At 45.0% G+C, this 19,240-nt stretch overlaps 1 protein-coding gene across 1 annotated transcript in view; it reads left to right on the forward strand.

The window, feature by feature from the left end:
* The window catches only part of C9H10orf90 (chromosome 9 C10orf90 homolog), a 60,855-nt gene extending 43,004 nt beyond the window's left edge, over positions 1 to 17,851 (forward strand). The window contains exons 4-9 of the mRNA XM_063405104.1: positions 3,440 to 3,715; positions 5,603 to 5,838; positions 6,813 to 7,008; positions 15,586 to 15,649; positions 16,704 to 16,803; positions 16,946 to 17,851. Of these exons, the coding sequence (XP_063261174.1) occupies positions 3,440 to 3,715; positions 5,603 to 5,838; positions 6,813 to 7,008; positions 15,586 to 15,649; positions 16,704 to 16,803; positions 16,946 to 16,984 (911 nt within the window). The 3' untranslated portion in view covers positions 16,985 to 17,851. The remainder of the gene's footprint in view (positions 1 to 3,439; positions 3,716 to 5,602; positions 5,839 to 6,812; positions 7,009 to 15,585; positions 15,650 to 16,703; positions 16,804 to 16,945) is intronic.
* The last annotated feature ends 1,389 nt before the right edge of the window (positions 17,852 to 19,240 follow it).

Raw genomic sequence — 19,240 nt, forward strand, 5'->3', positions numbered from 1 at the left:
TCTCCCAAAGCATTACACTTGCATGTCTTTGTTCATTAGTTTTAAAGCCTTTCCTCAGCTGGGATAATAGAAAAAACATCTATTTCTGGTCATCCAGTTGCAATTCTGGCTATTCTCAGCGGGGCATATATATTTCAGGTTGGGTTGGTGGAGGGATTTAGATATACAATTCCAGATAGTCTTAATGAGAGTAACAGTCCTAATTCCCCCCACAGAATATTAAAAACGGGTCCAGGGTGTACAGAATGAAATGCTGTGATCTTACCTTTAAGTACCTTTGCCTTGTTCTTTTTTTTATTTTTTTTTTTTTAATTCCTAAATATCATTTGCATCTGTGTTCGTTAAAGTAACTGAGAGCTGCTTTGAGGATGAGGGAGTTGATTTTTTTGGAGCCCCTGTCTGGTTTGCTTTGCTCTGTTTTCCCTGTTTGCAGGGGATTGGCTGCACCTGGGTGCACCTTTGGAAGGGAAAGGTTAATTCAGGAGGGAGCTGGAAGAAAGAATTTAGCAAATTGACTCTGTTATTATTCTGATTGCCTTCAGTGTTAGACAAGAACAAGATGCACCTTTTTTATTGCCTTAATTAACTACCACAGAAAAAAATCCCCGCCATACTGTGAATCTAATAAGGATTAAGATTTAGTTAGAATATTAGAACCAGACCCACAAGGAAGACAATCTTCATGCAGGAAGGGTGTGTTGATTTTATTCCTGAATTTCATCAGGAATCGTGGGGGGTTTTAATTCTTTCTCAAGGCAACCTTTAATCATAAAATGCTAAGAAGCATCCATCCCCTTTTCCTAATTTTAGGCCCCATTCTTAGTTTTGTTCATGCATTTCTTTCCACATCTTCGCAGGGGTCCCCCAGACCTTGGGAGGATGCCACTGGTGCTGTTCCTTTTAGCAGGGAAGTGGTGCACAGAGAAGAGAAGGTTTTCTTCCTTTGCACAACGTGTAAGAAATTTCCTGGGGCTTAATTGTCCATTCTTGAAGGTTGCTGTACTTACACTTGGAAGCCAATATCCATGGAGAGCTAGTCTGGTAGTTAGGAGCAAATGGAGTGTGAATACTCCAGGCAGCTCTTCTTTCTTGTGCTCAGATCGATATTCTGAGCGAGAGAGATGTGACTTGGAGCCTTCTCCTTCCCTCCCTCTGCTCTCCACCCTCCTCCCTTACAGCCCGTTTTGACCCCCTGATGATTGCTGCTGATTTTGGGGAGCCCAGCAGCAGCAGAAGGTCCCTCCTGGGGACACAACATTGGCTCCAGCAATTTCACAGTGGAGCTCTTTGGCTTCTCAACACACATTTGCTGCACAGACCATTCTTGATAGGAGGGCAAATTATCTCCCACTGTGATGCTGCCATGGATGAGCAGGAACTGTTTCCTCCTTTCCTCTTTCTTCTCCTCTCTGTTTAGTGCTGGCCAGTAAACTATTTAAATTTAAAAGGTGATTTAATGAGATAATCTGTTTTCCATTCAGGTTCTTCCTGTGGCTTAGCTCCTCTCCTTTTTTTTTCCCTCTATCCATCTGATTTTTTGGCTCCCTGAGTGAAAGGACTTCCTCCCCTGCTGCTCTGCAGTTCCTCAGTGCTACCTGCTGCTTTCTTCATCTTCTCCTACCCCACTGCTTGTTCCTGCCTCCCACCACAGCCACCCTTTGAGTCCATGACCCCATTCATCTGTCCCAGTGTTTTCCCCCCTCTCTGTGCCATTTTTGTGTGACTGCAGGAATGGGACTGGTCAGGGAGTGAGGGAGCAGGTCCCTGGATTTGCATGAGCTCTGAGGGGATGCACAGAATTGAGTCTGTCCAGTTTCTAGAGAGCATTTGCATCAAAACTGTTTCCATCTGAGAAAAGAGCTTGGTTGTGACAAAAGAGAAGGGAAATATTTGCAATATATGAAAAGCACAGAGAAAAATAAGTTCTGTCAGAGGGCAGGAGAGCTTGGATGCTGCTCCAGAGTTTGGGAGCCCTGTGTGCACCTCCTTGCTTTGAGCAGATTTTCTGTAAGGCTGTGAAATTGCTTTGGATGGGGTTCATCTCAACGAATTTCATTAAAAACGAGGTTTGTTTTTTTCTGCTTGTGCTGATCTTCAGGGATCCTTCACCAGAGGATCCCCTGAGGAGCTGACTCCTTCTCACTGCAGTTACAGAAAGGAGCTCGAGATGTTATGGTTGGAGTCGATGATCTCAGAGGGCTTTGCCAACCTAAACAATTCAGTGATTCTGTGCTCTGAGCTCTGATCTGCAGGGAAAGGGAAAAACAGTAAATGCAGTATCTTAATGCCTCTGATTTCCTCAGAAATACCAGACAGTCAAAAAGAGACATGAGCCAGTCAGGTCACTATAATGCATAGGAGATTTCTGTGGAAAAGAACATTTCTTATCTATTGTGAGTGGATTAAGGATTGAGAAAGTGAACTGAAAACTTCCCACACAGCAGGATCTGATTTTAGTGAGTGACTTTGAGATAAGGAAGCGTCAAACACAGAATCATAGAAACACAGAATCATTTAAGTTGGAAAAACCCTTCATGATCATCGAGTCCAAGCATCACCCCAGCACTGCCAAGCCCATCACTAACCCATGTCCCCAAGTGCCACATCCACAAATTCTTTAAATCCCTGCAGTGCCATCACCCTTTGTCATGAATTGGCTCAAAGGAGAAAAACATTCCTAATCTTCTGTCCTCAACCAAGACCTGGGGAAGAGTCAGCAGAGAAAGAACTAAATGTGTTAAATCTGCTTTTTAAAAAGACAAGAAAGATAGAGAAATCTTTACAGGGGCCTGGAATGACTGGACAAGAGGAATCGCTTCCCACTGCCAGAGGGCAGGGATAGATGGGATTTTGGGCAGGAATTGTTCCCTGGCAGGGTGGGCAGGCCCTGGCACAGGGTGCCCAGAGCAGCTGTGGCTGCCCCTGGATCCCTGGCAGTGCCCAAGGCCGGGCTGGACACTGGGGCTGGAGCAGCCTGGGACAGTGGGAGGTGTCCCTGCCATGGCAGGGGTGACAGTGGACGGGATTTAAAATATATTTCAATTGGAAGTGTTCCAGGATTCTAGGATTTGAAATTGATTAAACCTCATCAAAATCATTGTTATGGATTCAGCAGTGGCTGTGATGGAAAGCAAGGCCGAACAAGTTCTGGGATCAGGGTTTTAACCCCTCTCCAGTGGGTGGTTGCCTCAGCAGCATCTCCCATCCCAAACAATTCCAGTGCCCTGTTCTGGCTCTGTGCAAAGTCACAGCAGGAACCAGCAGCTGAAAGGTCCCGCTTGTACAACGCTTTGCCGTGGAAGTTTTTTATGAGAAGGCACTGCTCAGCCCCTATAATTCAGGATCTTGCCATGCCAATGAAAAATTACGTGGATTAGAGGGCTAAAAAAAAAAATTTCCCACGTTATAGGATCTGGGATTGTTTTTGTGTTCTTCACAGGAACGCCAATGCTGTTGGGAAGCAGGAAGAGGAGCAGCACAACAGCCCCTTGCTCCCTTCCAGATGCAGCCTCTGGAGAAATCACTGCTGCTGCTGCTACTGATGGCTCATCCAGCAGGGCAGAGCCCTCCAAAGACACCTCCAAACCCAAAGAGATCCAAGCACAGGGTGTCCTGAAACCAAAAATGTCTGTCTGCAACAGCACATGCAACATCAAGGCGTCATCGAGGGTCCTCCGGGAAGAAAATGTTCACGGGCAGAAGCAGCTCCTAAAAAGTAAGGTACAAATCCTACTGTGCTTGTCAGGAATATGGTTTCAATAATAAGATGAGATCAGTCTCAAAGAAAAAAAAAGTGAAATAATGGAAAGTCAGGCCATTTTTGTCCAGCTTTAAGTGCTGAGCGTGAGTCATCTGGTGAGAGATCAATCAGCTGATCTGACTGTATACATTGCTATGGTTAATAGAAAACAAGATTAAAATGACCAAGATAGGCTTAGATTCCCAAGAAAAGCTTGAAAAAGCATTAAAATTCCAAAGTCAAGCAGCCCCAGCCTAACCAAGTAATAACCAAGTGAGGTTATTGTTACAACCTTGTTCTGATACCTTTCTTTCACTCCTTCAACCTTTTTTTTTTTGACACAACAACCTGAACTACAATCATTAACAAGATTTCAGCGTGTAAAACATAAATTCTTTGGGTTCAGCAGTGTCTGGGATGTCTTACTTCCAACATTTATTCTCACAGCTAAAATGCAGATGACACCAGCAGCTGTATTCATGCAGCAGGTATTTTTGCTGAACACATCTGAGATTAATTTGGGTTTAGTATCAATATGTTGGTGAGAAACTTATTCCTTAAAAATGTTGTAATGGTCATGGAAGCTTCTTTTCTTACAGCTGTTTTTTTCTGAAGAGATTTTTTTGTAGGCAGGTGGGCAGAATTTGTCAGCATTGAGCATGAAGCCCCTGAATGTCACACATTTAGAAGCCTAAATGCTGTTTTCAGTGCCTGAAGTTAAATCATGGCATTCCCCTAACTGGAAGCGACTTTGTTTTACAAAAGTGAAGCATCCACTGAGATCTGGCAAAGCCCAACTTAATCCACACCTCTGTAAACCTGGCTTAGGGAGGAATTTAATTTCATGTTCACAGGTTTCAAGGCTTATTCCAAAATGTTGGTGAGAACTGCGTTAGGGAGGAAATAGAGCTCAGGCTTTTGTAAGGCAAATGTACCCAACACAGATCTTTTTAATATGTTTTTTAAGTACAATATAATATGTACAATATGTCATAAAGAGGAAAATATTTTAGGTTTATTGTAACCAAAAATTGAAATAAAACAGTAACGGGCTTTATTCCCAGATATTTAGTTCTAGAAATCAAATTATTTGGCAAGGAAGGAGCACTCCAGTGTGACTTTTCAAATAGTTCATATGGAGCCCTTCCGAAGTTCCTTTGTTATTTTGGATTCGTTCTGTCCTCTGAATGAGAATCTGATTTTTGAGCACACAGCCTCTTTTGGTCCTAATTTGTGCAGGGGGTATCAGTCAGTGAGCATTAAAACTTAATTGCAAGAGTAGAAATAATCTCTTTTTCTCCATGTGAATTGACAGCTTTCATAATATTGCCCTATAATGCACAATAACCTTTTGTTGTTTTTTTTTTTTATGGAGTCTTTCCACTGGCTAATGGATCTGTAGGAATGACAGAAAGCAAACTGGATTAAAAACAAAGGAAAAAAAATCAGTGGTGCTGATGAAAGACTCAGTGTGGTGGAGGGGAAATGATTTTTGGTTAGAGCCCATAAAAATCTGGCGTTTTCTGCAATACATTGGAATGAACTCCAACTGCAGGTCACAGCAAGATATCCTTGGCTTTCCATGGCACAAATTTTGGGAAGCACCAGCAAAGAGAGCTGAGTGCCTGAGAGTTTTAATTGTGATTTCCTTCCATGTGAGGTCTGGATAATGTGAGAGACACTCAGGGTGTCACAGGGCAGCGAGGAGCAGCCACCATTAGATCTGATCTCTTCTGCCTAATGAGGCCTATTAATAACAGCCTGGCTTTCTTATTTCAGGAATTGCCCTCTCTGTCTAATGAGGTGGAGAACCCAATAAAAAATTAGCCATGCACTCCTAACGAACTTTTAAATCTCTCCAAGGCAATTACGAATCCCCTGGTTCGGGGGACAGAACAAAGGAGCTCGAGGCACAGGACGAGCGGGAGCGGCGCAGGAGGGTGACACTGTCCAGGGTGACACTGTCCAGGGTGACACTGTCCAGGGTGACACTGCCCAGGGCCCGCTCTCCAGCTGTGACCTGGGAGAAAAACCTGCTCACCTGGCCAGAATCCAGCTGCCACCTGGAGAAAACTCCAGCGGCCCCATGGACACTGCGGGTAAGGCATTGGGTTTTTTTCCTTTTTCCCTTTTTTCCTGCTTATTTTTCTTTTTCTTTTTCCCTTTTCTCCCCTTTTCCGTCATGGATGGTGTTTGCTTCCTGGGAACTTGTTAAGGGCAGAAGTTCACATTCCTTGGTTTTTCCCTTTCCAGTGAAGTTTTGGCAGTTTGTATCCACTGCTAAAACTTGCTCAGTTGTCCAGGCTCTCTGTTTTGAGACTTCCTGTGGGGGAACTTGTTAAGAGTTTGGGAATTTAGAAATTCCCAGTTTCCCAAGTGCCTGGCCCTTCCAGCACCAGCCAGGCTGGTACCAGGCTCCAGCAGCAGATGGACTTCCCTGCTGTTTCCTCCAGCACATGGTGCAGACCCATCTCTGCTCCTTCCCTGTCCTAAGACATTCCTAAATGTTGAAGCAGCCTTTGACTGGGAAGTGTTTTCTTTCTGGATCAGCCATGGAGAGATCTGACAATCTAAATAAACAGGAAAGTTTGTGAACTGTCGGTGACAAGTTGCTTTGGTGATGGGGTGAGAAAAGGAAGCAGGCAAAACATCAAGAACTTGAATTTGGATGTAAAAATATGTAATTTGAAACATAGAAATGTATAAACTTGAGAGGACAAGGGGGAATGGCTTCCCATTGCCAGAGGGCAGGAATGGGTGGGATTTTGGGCAGGAATTGTTCCCTGTGAGGGAGGTGAGGCCCTGGCACAGGGTGCCCAGAGCAGCTGTGGCTGCCCCTGGATCCCTGGCAGTGCCCAAGGCCAGGCTGGACACTGGGGCTGGAGCAGCCTGGGACAGTGGGAGGTGTCCCTGCCATGGCAGGGGTGGGATGAGTTTTTAAATCCTTTCCAACCCAAACCCAGACTCATTTTCATCACTGCACTAACCCCCTACTGAACTCAGCCCTGTGCCCATCACTCCTTTTCCTTCCTTTGAACGAGTGAGAGTAAAGCAGCTTCCGTGTTTGCTGTAGGAAGCCCTGGAGATGCACAACCCTCAGTTCATCTCCCGCTCCCAGAAGAGGCTGAAGAGGCTGGAGCTCATGGTGCAGCTGAGGAGGGCCCAGCAGAGGGAGGCTCCTCCAGGCACCCCCCGAGCACTTGCTCGGAAGCTCTCCACGTCCAGCCCCAGCAAGAGGAGGCAATTCACCATCCCTGACCCTCTCAGTGGTGAGTTGTGACCAGCAGCACGTCCCTGGCTGCCTTTGAAATCCTGGATGGAATTTTATCCTGGTTTGGAAAGACAGGTGTCTGCTGAGGAATGCAGGAGCCTCCCTTGGAATGGAGCATGTAAACCCCTCCCTCTGAATTATTATAATATTGAAATTAAGGGGCTCTCACGCAAAGATATAGGAATAGGGATAGCAGTTCTTTACTAGGAAAATTAAAAATAAAAATGTAGTAGGACACAAAAAGCAAGCAAACAAAAAAGAAAACACTGCCAGAGTCAGAACACAGCCTGGCACCCTTTTGGTCAGGGTGTTGGGAGCAGTCCAGTCCAGCCCTCCTGCAGTGCCAGATGTGGCTCTGTGGGAGCAGAGATGATCCTGGAGCAGGGGCAGTTCCCTCTGGAGGTGCAGTGGGGTGAGATGGGTCCAGCCTTCCTCTGGGAATGCAGAGCACACAGGCTGTGCTGGGCTCTGAATGCCAGGGTTTATCCAGGTGGGAATGCAGTGCACACAGGCTGTGCTGGGCTCTGAATGCCAGGGTTTATCCAGGTGGGAATGCAGAGCACACAGGCTGTGCTGGGCTCTGAATGCCAGGGTTTATCCAGGTGGGAATGCAGTGCACACAGGCTGTGCTGGGCTCTGAATGCCAGGGTTTATCCAGGTGGGAATGCAGTGCACACAGGCTGTGCTGGGCTCTGAATCCCAGGGTTTATCCAGGTGGGAATGCAGTGCACACAGGCTGTGCTGGGCTCTGAATGCCAGGGTTTATCCAGGTGGGAATGCAGTGCACACAGGCTGTGCTGGGCTCTGAATGCCAGGGTTTATCCAGGTGGGAATGCAGAGCACACAGGCTGTGCTGGGCTCTGAATGCCAGGGTTTATCCAGGTGGGAATGCAGAGCACACAGGCTGTGCTGGGCTCTGAATCCCAGGGTTTATCCAGGTGGGAATTCCAGGCTCCTCCCCTGGGTGCAGCATCTCCCATGGATGATGGAATTGGATCAGCCCTGCAGGGAGCCTCGATGGCCCCTGGACAGCAGAGATCCCCTGGAGGGAGGATGGGTCCTGGAAGGGGTAAAGAACCCTGCCCCAGCTGGGTTTAACAGCTGGTGACAGAATATGTAATTTTGGTTACATCTTGCACTGCAACCCAAGACGAATTTCCATATTAAATTTGGGAAGAAACATGAGAGCTGCTGCTCCTGGTTCACTCTCCAGCATCTGTCCAGATGCTCCTGGCAGGAATTCCCAGCAGCTCAGAGATGGGTTAGGGGGATGAGGATTTCCTGTGCTTGGTGGCAGCTGGAGAGAGCTCCTCGGGGACTTTTTGTCACTGTCACATGCAGCCGTGTTCTTCAGCACGGTGCAGTTGCTGCTGGTTGTGGGGGTGAAGGCAATAAATGACATTTCATCTGCTCCCAGCTCACAGAATGATCAGTTTGGGGACAGAGGTGACAGCAGGGAGGCAGGTGGGATTTGGGATGGGAGCCCCAGCTCCAGGTGTGGATTTGCCACTTTTGTCAGAAATCCCAGAGCTGGGGAGGAGCTCTGCTCTGCCCAGCCCTGCTAAATCAAGGCATGCAAACTCTGTGATTTCCTATTTGAAGCTGATTATGTTGTGCCAAACAGCCTCAAACCCCCAGTGAGGAAAGCCCTTCTCTCCTTCCCTCTGTAAATGTTATCTAAGCTCAAGGTGTTAAACAAATTGGTTGTCTTTTTCTTTTCTTTTTCTTTTTCCTTTTTTTTTTTTAATTGCCATCTGGATGCTAATTAATTCAGTTGACTAAAGAATGAAGATTTATTTGATTGATTGGCATTACTCTATACATCTTGGTTTTAAATCTGTGGCTGCTTGAAGATACATTATTCTACTGAAAAGTAAATTAATTGAAAAGATTAAACAAGCCAACAAAGACACCTGGAGGATGCAGGAAAGGGAATATTTGATGTCCTCAATGCAGGGAACACAAACAGGTTTTTGGCTCCCTGGAGAATGAGGGTGGGTGCAGCCCCATTTCAGGGCTCTTGGAGATTCCTGGAGAATTCCAACTTCCAGTGGCCTGTCCTACATCAGAGACCTACTGGGTTTTTATAGGGAGAGCTAAATAAACATGAGGAAACACAGCACAAAGGATGAATTGTGTCTTAAAGACTCAATAGAATTAATTCACCATTTCCATTATCCAAGTTAATTTACCTGCAATCAGATCTCTCAGGGCTGTGCAGTGTGAGGGCTCTGCGAGCTCTGCCAGCAGCAGCACAGGAGTTTGTCATCTCTCTTAGAAGAAGTGGCAAAAATTCCCACTTGTGCCTGATCATCCTTGAAAATCCCCCAAACCACTCTGCAAATAATTTATGAAACAAAATATGAAAGGCTAAACCTATTTCTCCTTAAATTACAATGAAATTTTAATCTTTATACTTTTTTAATGAGTAATAAAATCATAATATTGAAATATATTCATTAATTATCGAAGTTAATGACTATTTCCATCTTTTAGTGGTTGGTCATTAAAGGTAGATTTGTCTAGGGAGAATCTTTGGTTTCTGTAGCTCCTCTGCCTTCGTGTAGCCACGTGTGGTTTTCTGTTTGTGAGACCTTAATATTTTTATAATGACAGAAGTGTCACACGCCTGTTATTGAAGCAGAACTGGAGTTAATGCTGGAAATCCAAGATCCCTGGATGCAGCACAGCCCTGCAGGCTGCAGTACAGAGGGTCTGTCACATTGCTGAGCATGCTGGACTTGCTCTGAGTCCTGGCAGTTGTATTTTAGGATTTGTCCTGGTGGATGCTGTTGTGCAGCAGGATTGGTGTCCTCAGTGAGACTCAGAGTGGGGCATTTTTTTTCCTAGAAGGGTTCACCCAAAGGAGCACTGGATGTCTCTGTGCTCCTGCTGTCTCTGCTGATGACAGATCCAGTGCTGATGGATCCATTTGTAGGGAATCTCCCAGCAAATCTCTTAGTGGAGAAAGAGTCCTGCATCCCCAGGAAGCTTTGGGTCTTCATGGAATAGTTTGGGTGGGGAAAGACCTTTAAAATAATTTCATTCCACCCCCTACCATGGGTATGGATAACTTCCACTATCCCAGGTTGCTCCAAGCCCTGTCCAGCCTGGCCTTGGACACTTGCAGGGATGCAGGGGCAGCCACAGCTCCCCTGTTCTCTTTAGTAATCTCTGCAGAGATTCCCTCCCACAGCTTTCCTGGTTTGGGAATCAGGCTTCTCCTTCACAGCAACACCCCCTGGAACAGCTCTGGGAACTGGAGAGTAAAAGGATGACCTGGAAATGTGCTTAAGCATCCAGGCTTGTACTGATGGCACATCTGGGCTCCAGGCTGTGATCTTGTGGTTGTTTCTTGATTATTTCCTTCCTTTCTTGGTTTTTTGTTTTCTCTTTCCTGGTGTCCTACAATTTGTGGAGGTGAAGCTCTTTATGGCTCATTGCCAGCACACCCTCACACGTTTTCCAGAGGTCTTTTCCCAAGGTTGATGGGTTTAATTTCCACTGACCCTGCCAGAGTGACCCCCAGGATGGGTTAGAGCCCGTCTGAGGCGGGCAGCAGGAGCAGGTCATGCAGCACACTTAGCTCCAGCACTGCCTGTGACAGCAATTATCCAACTCATTCCCATCTCAAGAGGACATTCCCTGCCCAGTTCCCCTGTGCCCACACAGGAGGGTGGCCCGGGATGGGGAGAGGTGGGTGCCTGCTTTTATTCAGGTGGAAATGGGGCCTAAACTGCCCCCCAAGGTGTTTTGAGGAGTTTGCTGCACTTACCTCTCTCTGAAATAAGTTTGGTTCACGTGCTTCTCTCTGGTCTTGCAGCTTTTATTCCAATAAAACAATTTACACCCAGAGCAAAGACCTGCAGAGATTTTTCTCTCTCCCAGAGAGATTGTTCTACCAGCCTAAAACATCTTTATTGATAGCATGAAATTATTGACTAGCAGGGTTTCCCCGTGTTTTGACAGTGTTGTTAAAACTTCAGTTTCCTGTAAGAGAAAGAAATAATTGGCATTCAGCATAATTTCCATATAAATGCCAACATCTGTGCAGTTCCCATTTACCTTCCCATCCTCAGAACTCCGAGTTGTTTACCAGTTTTTAATTGTCCTTCACGAGCGGGGTTTTACGAAACGCTGAAAGTAATCTCAGGAAAATAGAAATGTTTATCCTGCACGAGATTTGATCGTCACGAGAGCTCTTTGAAGGCACAGAACCTGCAGCTCTCAGGCAGCCTTTGTGCTGGGTAATGGGGACTGCTAAATTTTGAGAGTGCTAATTAGTCCAAGATAGACAACTCTGCTGTTGACTGTGTCGAACAAATTAGAGATCCCACTGTGACGAGCTGAATAGAAACAATGTTCAAATAACTGCATTTAAATCTCCAAAACCGTAATGTAATTACTGCAGTGACAGGACTACCAGCTGTTTATAGGCCTTTAAATCTGCATAATGAACAGCCCTGTGATCTTGGTGTGCACAGGCACTTTGGGAGGTTTAACGTGATTTCTCGGGCGCGTTTGGGGTTTTTTCCTTCCTCCCCTTTTCCTGTCCTTTGAGGGGGTGCTTGTTCTTGGAATTGGCCATGGAAGTTGAAGGTTACCCCTCAACCCGACCGTGGAGCTTCTGAGTCCCTCTGGATTTGCATCCAAAGCCACGATCTTTGGTGATACCTTGCAAACAATTTATAAAAATTTATATCCCCTCAGTCGTGCTTCTAAACCTTCCCCAAAAGGTTTTTTTTTGGAACTGCAGGAGCCTGGAGGGTGGGGATTGCTGTTTGTTTGGCTTTTCCAGGGGTGGGTTTCTCCAGCAGCCCTGTGCCAGGGAGGTTTTTATTTGCACTGAGGGAGGAGAAGGTGGCAATCAGAGAATTTGCAATAATCCCGCAGCCACTCAGGTGTATTCTCGTGGTCTTCGCATGAGGACCGTGAGACACGAAGGTGCTCAGCTGTGACTTTATTTGGGTCATTGCCCAGCTCCCCTTTTCCCATTTAAACTTTCAATAGTGCCACCCATTCTTTTGGCCTTTTTGGCTGGCAGCTCTGAATCAAGTCTAAGCTGCAGTCAGAAAATGGAATTAGGAAGAGGAATGACCTGTTTTGAAGATATTATTAAACTCATATTAACTCCGCCACACCTTCTTCAAAAGCTGCTATTTTTGGGGAGGAAAAAATGCTTTTTAGGATTATATGCTGTAATGAGATTAGAAAGATTTAGGAAGCCCAGGTGAGGTGCTAATATTTTTGTTGTTTTTCTAGATAAAAGCCATGAATATTTAAATATCATTTGGATAGAGAGGACTGAAATCTCCAGCAACATCCCCAAATTTATTCTAATATGCAAATATTTATCATAAACCTCTCAACTTCACAGCTTTTTAGAGATATTAGTAACATTTTCCATAAGGACTGAAATGCTGAGGAGGCTCTGAAGTCTCAGTGGCAGTAGGAGAGATGTTAACAGCTGGAAAATCTGGGAGCCACCTCCCTGTGGGTGCTCTTGGGGCAAGGAGCACTTGTGATTATCAGGATTCCTGTGGGGTGAGCAGCAGCCCAGGCAGCCTTACCCTCAACCCTTTAACTGATGGATCATTGCATTTTGTGTAAATGACACCAAAACCTCGTGTGCTGACTGCAGCTGAAGCAATTCAGTGCATGAAGTCACTGACAGAGGATGAGCCAAGCTTGGGCAGCACCCCTGGGTGTCAGCACTGCTTTAAACACCCCAGGTGAGCTGCCAGCAAAGTCCCACGGGCACTTCGAGCTCAACATCACCTCCACATCTGTCTTAGATTCAAGGCTGATTTGTTTTTTAGGGGACTGTTGATTTTAAAAACCCCAGTGTTTAAAAAAGTGTTCTGTATCCTAGGATTTCTCCGGGCAAACGGGTTTTTGGTGAATTATTTCTTCAGTTTAGTAAAAGTGCAGTTAAATTAGTGATCCACAACCAGCAGTGCTTTGCTTTTCACACACCCTCAAAGGCACATTTTAGCTCCTACCAAACTTCAAGAATTCACATTCATGTTAGAAGAAAAACTACCTATATTGTGTATATTTTGATAAATTTTGCCACTGTTATTCCATTCTAAGTGCTCCAGTGATTTAGTGTTAAATAGGAAGTCAGGGGCTGGTTCCAACACAATCATTTTATCTGTTCTCTATCTAAATATTTACTGACTTGCCAAGCAGGAGAGTTACTCATCCTCTTGGAGGTGCAGTTTAGCATTAATTAAAATGTATTACAGGGACGACCCATTTCCATTCATCTACAGCTTGCTTTAGTGGAGATGGGAGACCACTTGTATTTACAAGCCCAAAACTCAGGAGTTTCTCAGAGTGTGAATAAAACACCAAGGAGGAGATTCAGTCCTCTCTGTCTAAGGCTTTATTTAACTGTGGTGCATCCCTGGCAATGCTGAAGGTCTGCTCTGAATTCCCTTCCTCTCCCTCACTCACAACTCTTGTCTCCAAAAGTCGTGCAAGGCTATGAAATCTGATAAGGAGCTTTGATAAGGAACAGCTAAAACACAATTTAGAAGCCTATCAGCTTGGGGAATTGTCTGCCTCGTGGCCCATTTGATCTTTGCTTGGTAAGAAAGAGCTTTAATTCAGGTCTCCACGAAGAGCTGGGCAGGTTATTTCAGCTCTGAGTGTCTGCTGCTCTTCCCCTTTGAAATGTGCTTTCTTCTCAGTGTCGAGGATTAACAACTATTTAAATGCACACACAACTTTTATTTTCTCATTTCTGCCAATTTTTAAATTTATTTCTCATTTAACTTTCAAATCTTAATCCAACAATCCATCAAGGATTAGCCTTGATGTTTGCATGTGGGGTTTTTTGTCATAAATAGCAAGCAGGGAGATGCTGCAGGGATGTTTGGCCATGAGAATTAACCTCGTGCCTCCACGTGGCATTTTTATAACCGAGGTGGATTTATTGTTTTCTTGGAGGATTTTCCCCCAGAGTCTCTTTTGAATCCATCCCTTCAAAGCCACAAATCTTGTTCCAGAGCAGTGATGGGTCTGATGCCCTTCTGTGCCAGCACGAGAGGATTGTTCTGGAGTTCCCAGCCTCTGTGGTGCTTCCCAGAAATTGAAAATAGAGGCCACCCTGACGCAGGGACTTGCAGGAAAAATACATTTTATCAGTTTATCATGCTGTATTATGGAATAGGAAGTGGGTCTGCAAATCCCTGGATGGGTTTTTCCTGCTCTGGTGGCTACACACAAAGGTCTGGAATGTTCATGTGTGATCGTGCCACATCCCTGGAGGAGTTCAAAGCCAGGTTGGATGGGGCTTGGAGCAACCTGGGACAGTGGAAGGTGTCCCTGGGTCACAGAGAATCTGCTCCCTGCACTGTCAGGGTTATTTGGACAGCAGCAGCAGCCAAGTGTTTATTCCTTTTAAGTGAATCAACATGTAAGCAAGCGTTAGAACGCTAATAAAGAAAAGACAAATGATGTTTTCCTAGCAAATCGAGCATGTGGCCTGTGTGTACTGAAGATTTAACAAGGATGATTAAGTGTAGACAACCGCTGAGTGGGGGAAGTCAGTCCTGAGGCAGAGGAGGCTTCAGAGCCTCTCTCATTTCCCAGTTGGTGCTTTGGAAACTGCACCAGTCCAGAACTGAAACCGCTGCAGAGCTCCCTTTGATTTTTGATTGAAGGATGGGACATCTCTGCTATGAGAATTGGCTGAGAGATTTGGGATTATTCAGCCTGGAAAAGGCCTTCTAGGGCCTAAAGGGGCTCCAGGAGAGCCGGAGAGGGACTGGGGACAAGGGAGGGAGGGACAGGACACAGGGAATGGCTTTAACCTGAAAGTGGAGAGATTTAGATGGGATTTGGGCAGGAATTGTTCCCAGTGAGGGTGGGCAGGCCCTGGCACAGGGTGCCCAGAGCAGCTGTGGCTGCCCCTGCATCCCTGGCAGTGCCCAAGGCCAGGCTGGACACTGGGGCTGGAGCAGCCTGGGACAGTGGGAGGTGTCCCTGCCATGGCAGGGGTGGGATGGGATGAGCTTTTTTCCAGCCCAAACCCTTCTGTGATTCCATGGACTTTACCCAGAGATACAACAGTAATCTCATTTATTTCCTGACTTCCCACCTGGTACAAACACCCTCCCTTGCCTTTCAGGACCCATTTTTGCAAGGAAGGTGTTAAAATCACCTATTCCTGAGAACCACCAACTGCTCAGATCAGAAATTATTTTCCTGTATCCAGGGAAATGCTGATTGGAATTATCACAGATCTCTTCATACTTGATCAGGAAAGCGTAATGTGATTTTCCTCCTTCTAAAGCTCAGATAATTATCCACAGCCCTGCAGAACAGGTGTAAATTGAATCAGAAATTACTGTACCAGGGCAGGTTCCTGACACACTGAGGAGGCAGCCAGGGTCCAACTGCCTGCAGGAACCTGTGAGGGAGATTTGGAGATTTGGAGATTGGAATATGGCCTTCAGCCTTCAAAACTTTAACCAGAAATGGCAAATTTTGTCTCCATGGAATATGCCATTTGAGAGTTCAGTAAAAGCAGATCCCTCCAGCAGTAACTTTATTTTTTCTCTGCCAGATAACCTCTTCAAACCAAAGGAACGAGTCATTCCCGAGAAGGAGATGCACATGAGATCTAAAAGGTACAAATCCCTCTGGTTTAGAGTTTATCCATGGATTTTTTTCCTGCTGTATCAGCTCAGATTTGGGCAGCCCTGCCCTTTCAACAGCCCTTTTCCAGCAGGTTCAGACAGCATGGGGCACCCATGGCATGAAAACCAAATCCTCCACAGGTCCCTCATGTTGAACACCCAAAAAATGGAAGCTGTGAGGTCACTTGGGATTATTTTTTCCCTGATTATGGCCCAGAGGATGGGAATGACAGCAAATCATGAGGAATGTGGTGTCTGATCTTTAACTGCATGGCCCTTCATGCAGGGGAAGGAGGAATTCATCCCTGTTTTCAGATGTGTCCCATTCCTCTTCTCCAAAATACAACCCCAGCCAAAAGAGGCTGCTTCAAGGACTTGGAATTGCAGAATATCATGAGGAGAACCCAGAACTAAACAGGCTTTGAGCTCATGCACAACCAGGACTGTCCAGATTTCTGTTCCAAATCCTGGCAATTTTATCACTGATTTTAATGGAAAAAAGATCAGAAGTCACCATTTTCATGGCAACTCCTGTTGTTTTTAGAGTGGAAAGATTGTGTTGTCCTTGGTAAAAAGTGTTCGTAATGACAGTGAAAAAATGTAAACAGTTTGCAGACTTATAATGAAGGTTTTCTAATATTTTTGAAAACTACTTGAAAAGGATTGCTTGGTATTAACTGTGTGGCAAAAGTGGAAAAAAGATGTGTACAGCCCAGATTTTGGTTTGAATTTTCTTGCTAAAAATTGAAACCAACATCACTGAGCTCGTTAGAAGCTACTGCATTGAAATCACCTGATCCCATCTCTTTCTATACTTTTTTTTAAATTCCACAATCAGAATTTTCAACAAGATTTGAAACCAGCCAGATTTTGTATCAAACCACGATCGTTAATAATTTATCATTCCGTGCCATAAATCGAATTCAAGTACTTAGGGATGCCCATTACAAGTATTGAGCAGAAGGCAAACACTCCCTACAGGAAAAAATAAATTATTTGTGAGCCCCAGGGATGCCATGACCTCCTCTTTCTGAATTCCTGACAGGATTTATGACAATTTACCCGAGGTTAAAAAGAAACAAGAGGAGAAGCAGAAGCGGATCATCATCCAGAGTAACAGGCTGCGTGTGGAGATGTTTAAAAAGGTGAGGATTTCCTGGTACTTCTGGAGCAAAGGGAGCCAGTAAAATCTGAGGTCTGGGATGCCAGCTCCAGTATCACTAGAGATTTCTAACACCTCGTGGATTTTAATGGTGTTTTAAAGCACTTTTGCATTTTTTTTCCTAGCAATTACTGGACCAGCTCCTTCACAGAAACACGGAGTGACAAAGGAGTCTCTTGCCCATCATCCTAATTGGATCTTGAATGCCTTTGACTGCTAGATAAGCCATAAAATTAACTGTTATCTCAATTACCTGGAGGTATTCTTCTTATCTTTGGTTCTTTGTATAAAGAAAGATCATTTATGTTTCAATTGAAATTTTAAGGCAACTTTCAAGTAATCAAAAACAGCCTAAAAGGGAGCACAGCTGTTCCAGAGCATCACCTTTTGGTCAGTCTACCCACAGGAAATAATTTTAAGAATTTTTAATGCAAATACTGAATTACAGGGGTATTATTTATCTTATTTTTTTTAAAGTACACTTCTCTGTAGCAATAGCCCAGTGTTTATAAGACGGGGAAAACTTATTTCTCTGAAGTATTTTATTAATTGATTTCCTGTGAGTTAAATCCTTGAAGAAAACTGTTATTTGTTATGTTTAGGAACCAGTTGAAATAGCATTACCACATCATCAGAGCAACAGCAGTTTCACATTAATTCTTAACATTCCAAAAGGGACCAATATTTCAGCTTTCCGAAGAACTCCATCCCTGTTCATAGAGTGGAACTACCTAGCAAGCTCTCCCATTACAAAACAACATTTAAATATTTGTTTGTAAAGCTTTTTCACGTTTTTCTTCGTCATACACGTTTTACTCCACTTCTGTGAGCACAAAGTATTTCTGGAAATGGCAGATGGAGGAGTGGTGCCAAGAAGGATGTTTGCATCAAAACTTGCACAACTCAAACCAGCTGTCATGTTTCCTCCAAAAAAATATTTAAATCTTTATTTGTACATGTTGGAAGTAAAAACAAGCAGCTCACAAAGCCATGGAGTTTATTTATGGAATAAAGTATGAGGATAATATTGATCCAACTGCTGTGTTTTTATTTGGTGCTGTTAAATATAACACAATTATTGAAACTGCCTGAGAAGTTGTGCCTTTGTACCCACAGATCCCATGTGCAAAGGAACACTGCCCCTAAAAATCCCAGCAAGTGTTACATTTTGCTGCACAGGGGTTGAGCAGGGGTCTGAATGTGGCTGGAATTTGGCCTTTGAGAGTTCTGCTTTGTTTTCCTGATCCAGCCTGAGATGTGAGGTCAGGATTTTTTGGAAGAGGGAAGTTTGTGAGCCACTGGGATAACCTCCAGCTGGGTGACCTGTGCTGGACACAGGGACCTGGGGATATTCTGTGCTCTGTTTCTGTTGGATTGTTTTGCCTTTTTGTGGTTTAGCTTCCCAGTTAACGTGGGAATAATGTTATTAATCTTTGCTCACAGGGAAGACAAAGCTCTGTCGAACAGATATTTCTGAATTTCAGAAAGATATCCCCAAAAACCACCAATGGTTCAATCCATTGGGAGAGGATGTGGGAGGTAAAGCACTGAGGAAGGACCTGCCAGTGTTTTTTTCCTGAAAAACATCTTTTAAACCAAGGAACCAATCATTCTGTGCTGGAAACCAAAGCCAAGGCTGGGCCACAGGTGACTCCAAGTAGAACTCAGAAAAGGGACACCAAGAAGGATTCTCTTTCAAGCTTCCATCCAGTTCTAGCTCACTAGGACCAGAGACATTTCCTCTGGAATCAGTGCCTGGATTCTCTTTTCTTTCAGTAGAAACTGAACATTTCTCCCCCTTGAGTCCTCGCTCTCTGATTTTTTCACTTCAGGAAAATGCAGCTCTGGTCCATCAGGGCTGCACCTTCAGATGCATTATTGGCTGCAAGCTGTGCAATAGAGGAATATTATTCACATTTCACCCTGCTCCAGGGTACACCCTCAGGCCTGCCTGAAGTCTCACCCTAAAGCCACAGCAAGACACTTTGGCATGGAGAGAAAACATTGGGAGTTTGGTGTCCATGCAGGACACAGCAAAATAATCCCTCCCCAGGTCAGGGATGTCCCCTGGGCTGGGACTGACAGAAGGGAGCCCCAAAACTCTTCCCACTTCTTCTCTGGCAGGGAGGAAGAGACAGGATCTTCCTCATTGGGAATGAGAGTGTTTTCCATGGAAATCAGGCACTTATCCTGCAGGAGGCCCAGGAATTCAAGGGAGATGCTTTCATCTGCAGGCAGTGGTGTGTCCCTACAATGCCCAATGCAAATACATGTCAATAAATCTGTGTATGTGACATGCCACTCTCAGGCTGGGGAGATCTAGCAGAGGAGCTGATCCTCCTTGGAAATCAGGGCCCCCAGGAGATCCTTGTGAGGAAATGAGTGATGAGAGCATTTCCTGGGAAGAACAGCCCAGGCTT

The sequence above is a fragment of the Prinia subflava genome, chromosome 9 (genome assembly GCF_021018805.1).
Source record: "Prinia subflava isolate CZ2003 ecotype Zambia chromosome 9, Cam_Psub_1.2, whole genome shotgun sequence".
NCBI lineage: Eukaryota > Metazoa > Chordata > Aves > Passeriformes > Cisticolidae > Prinia > Prinia subflava.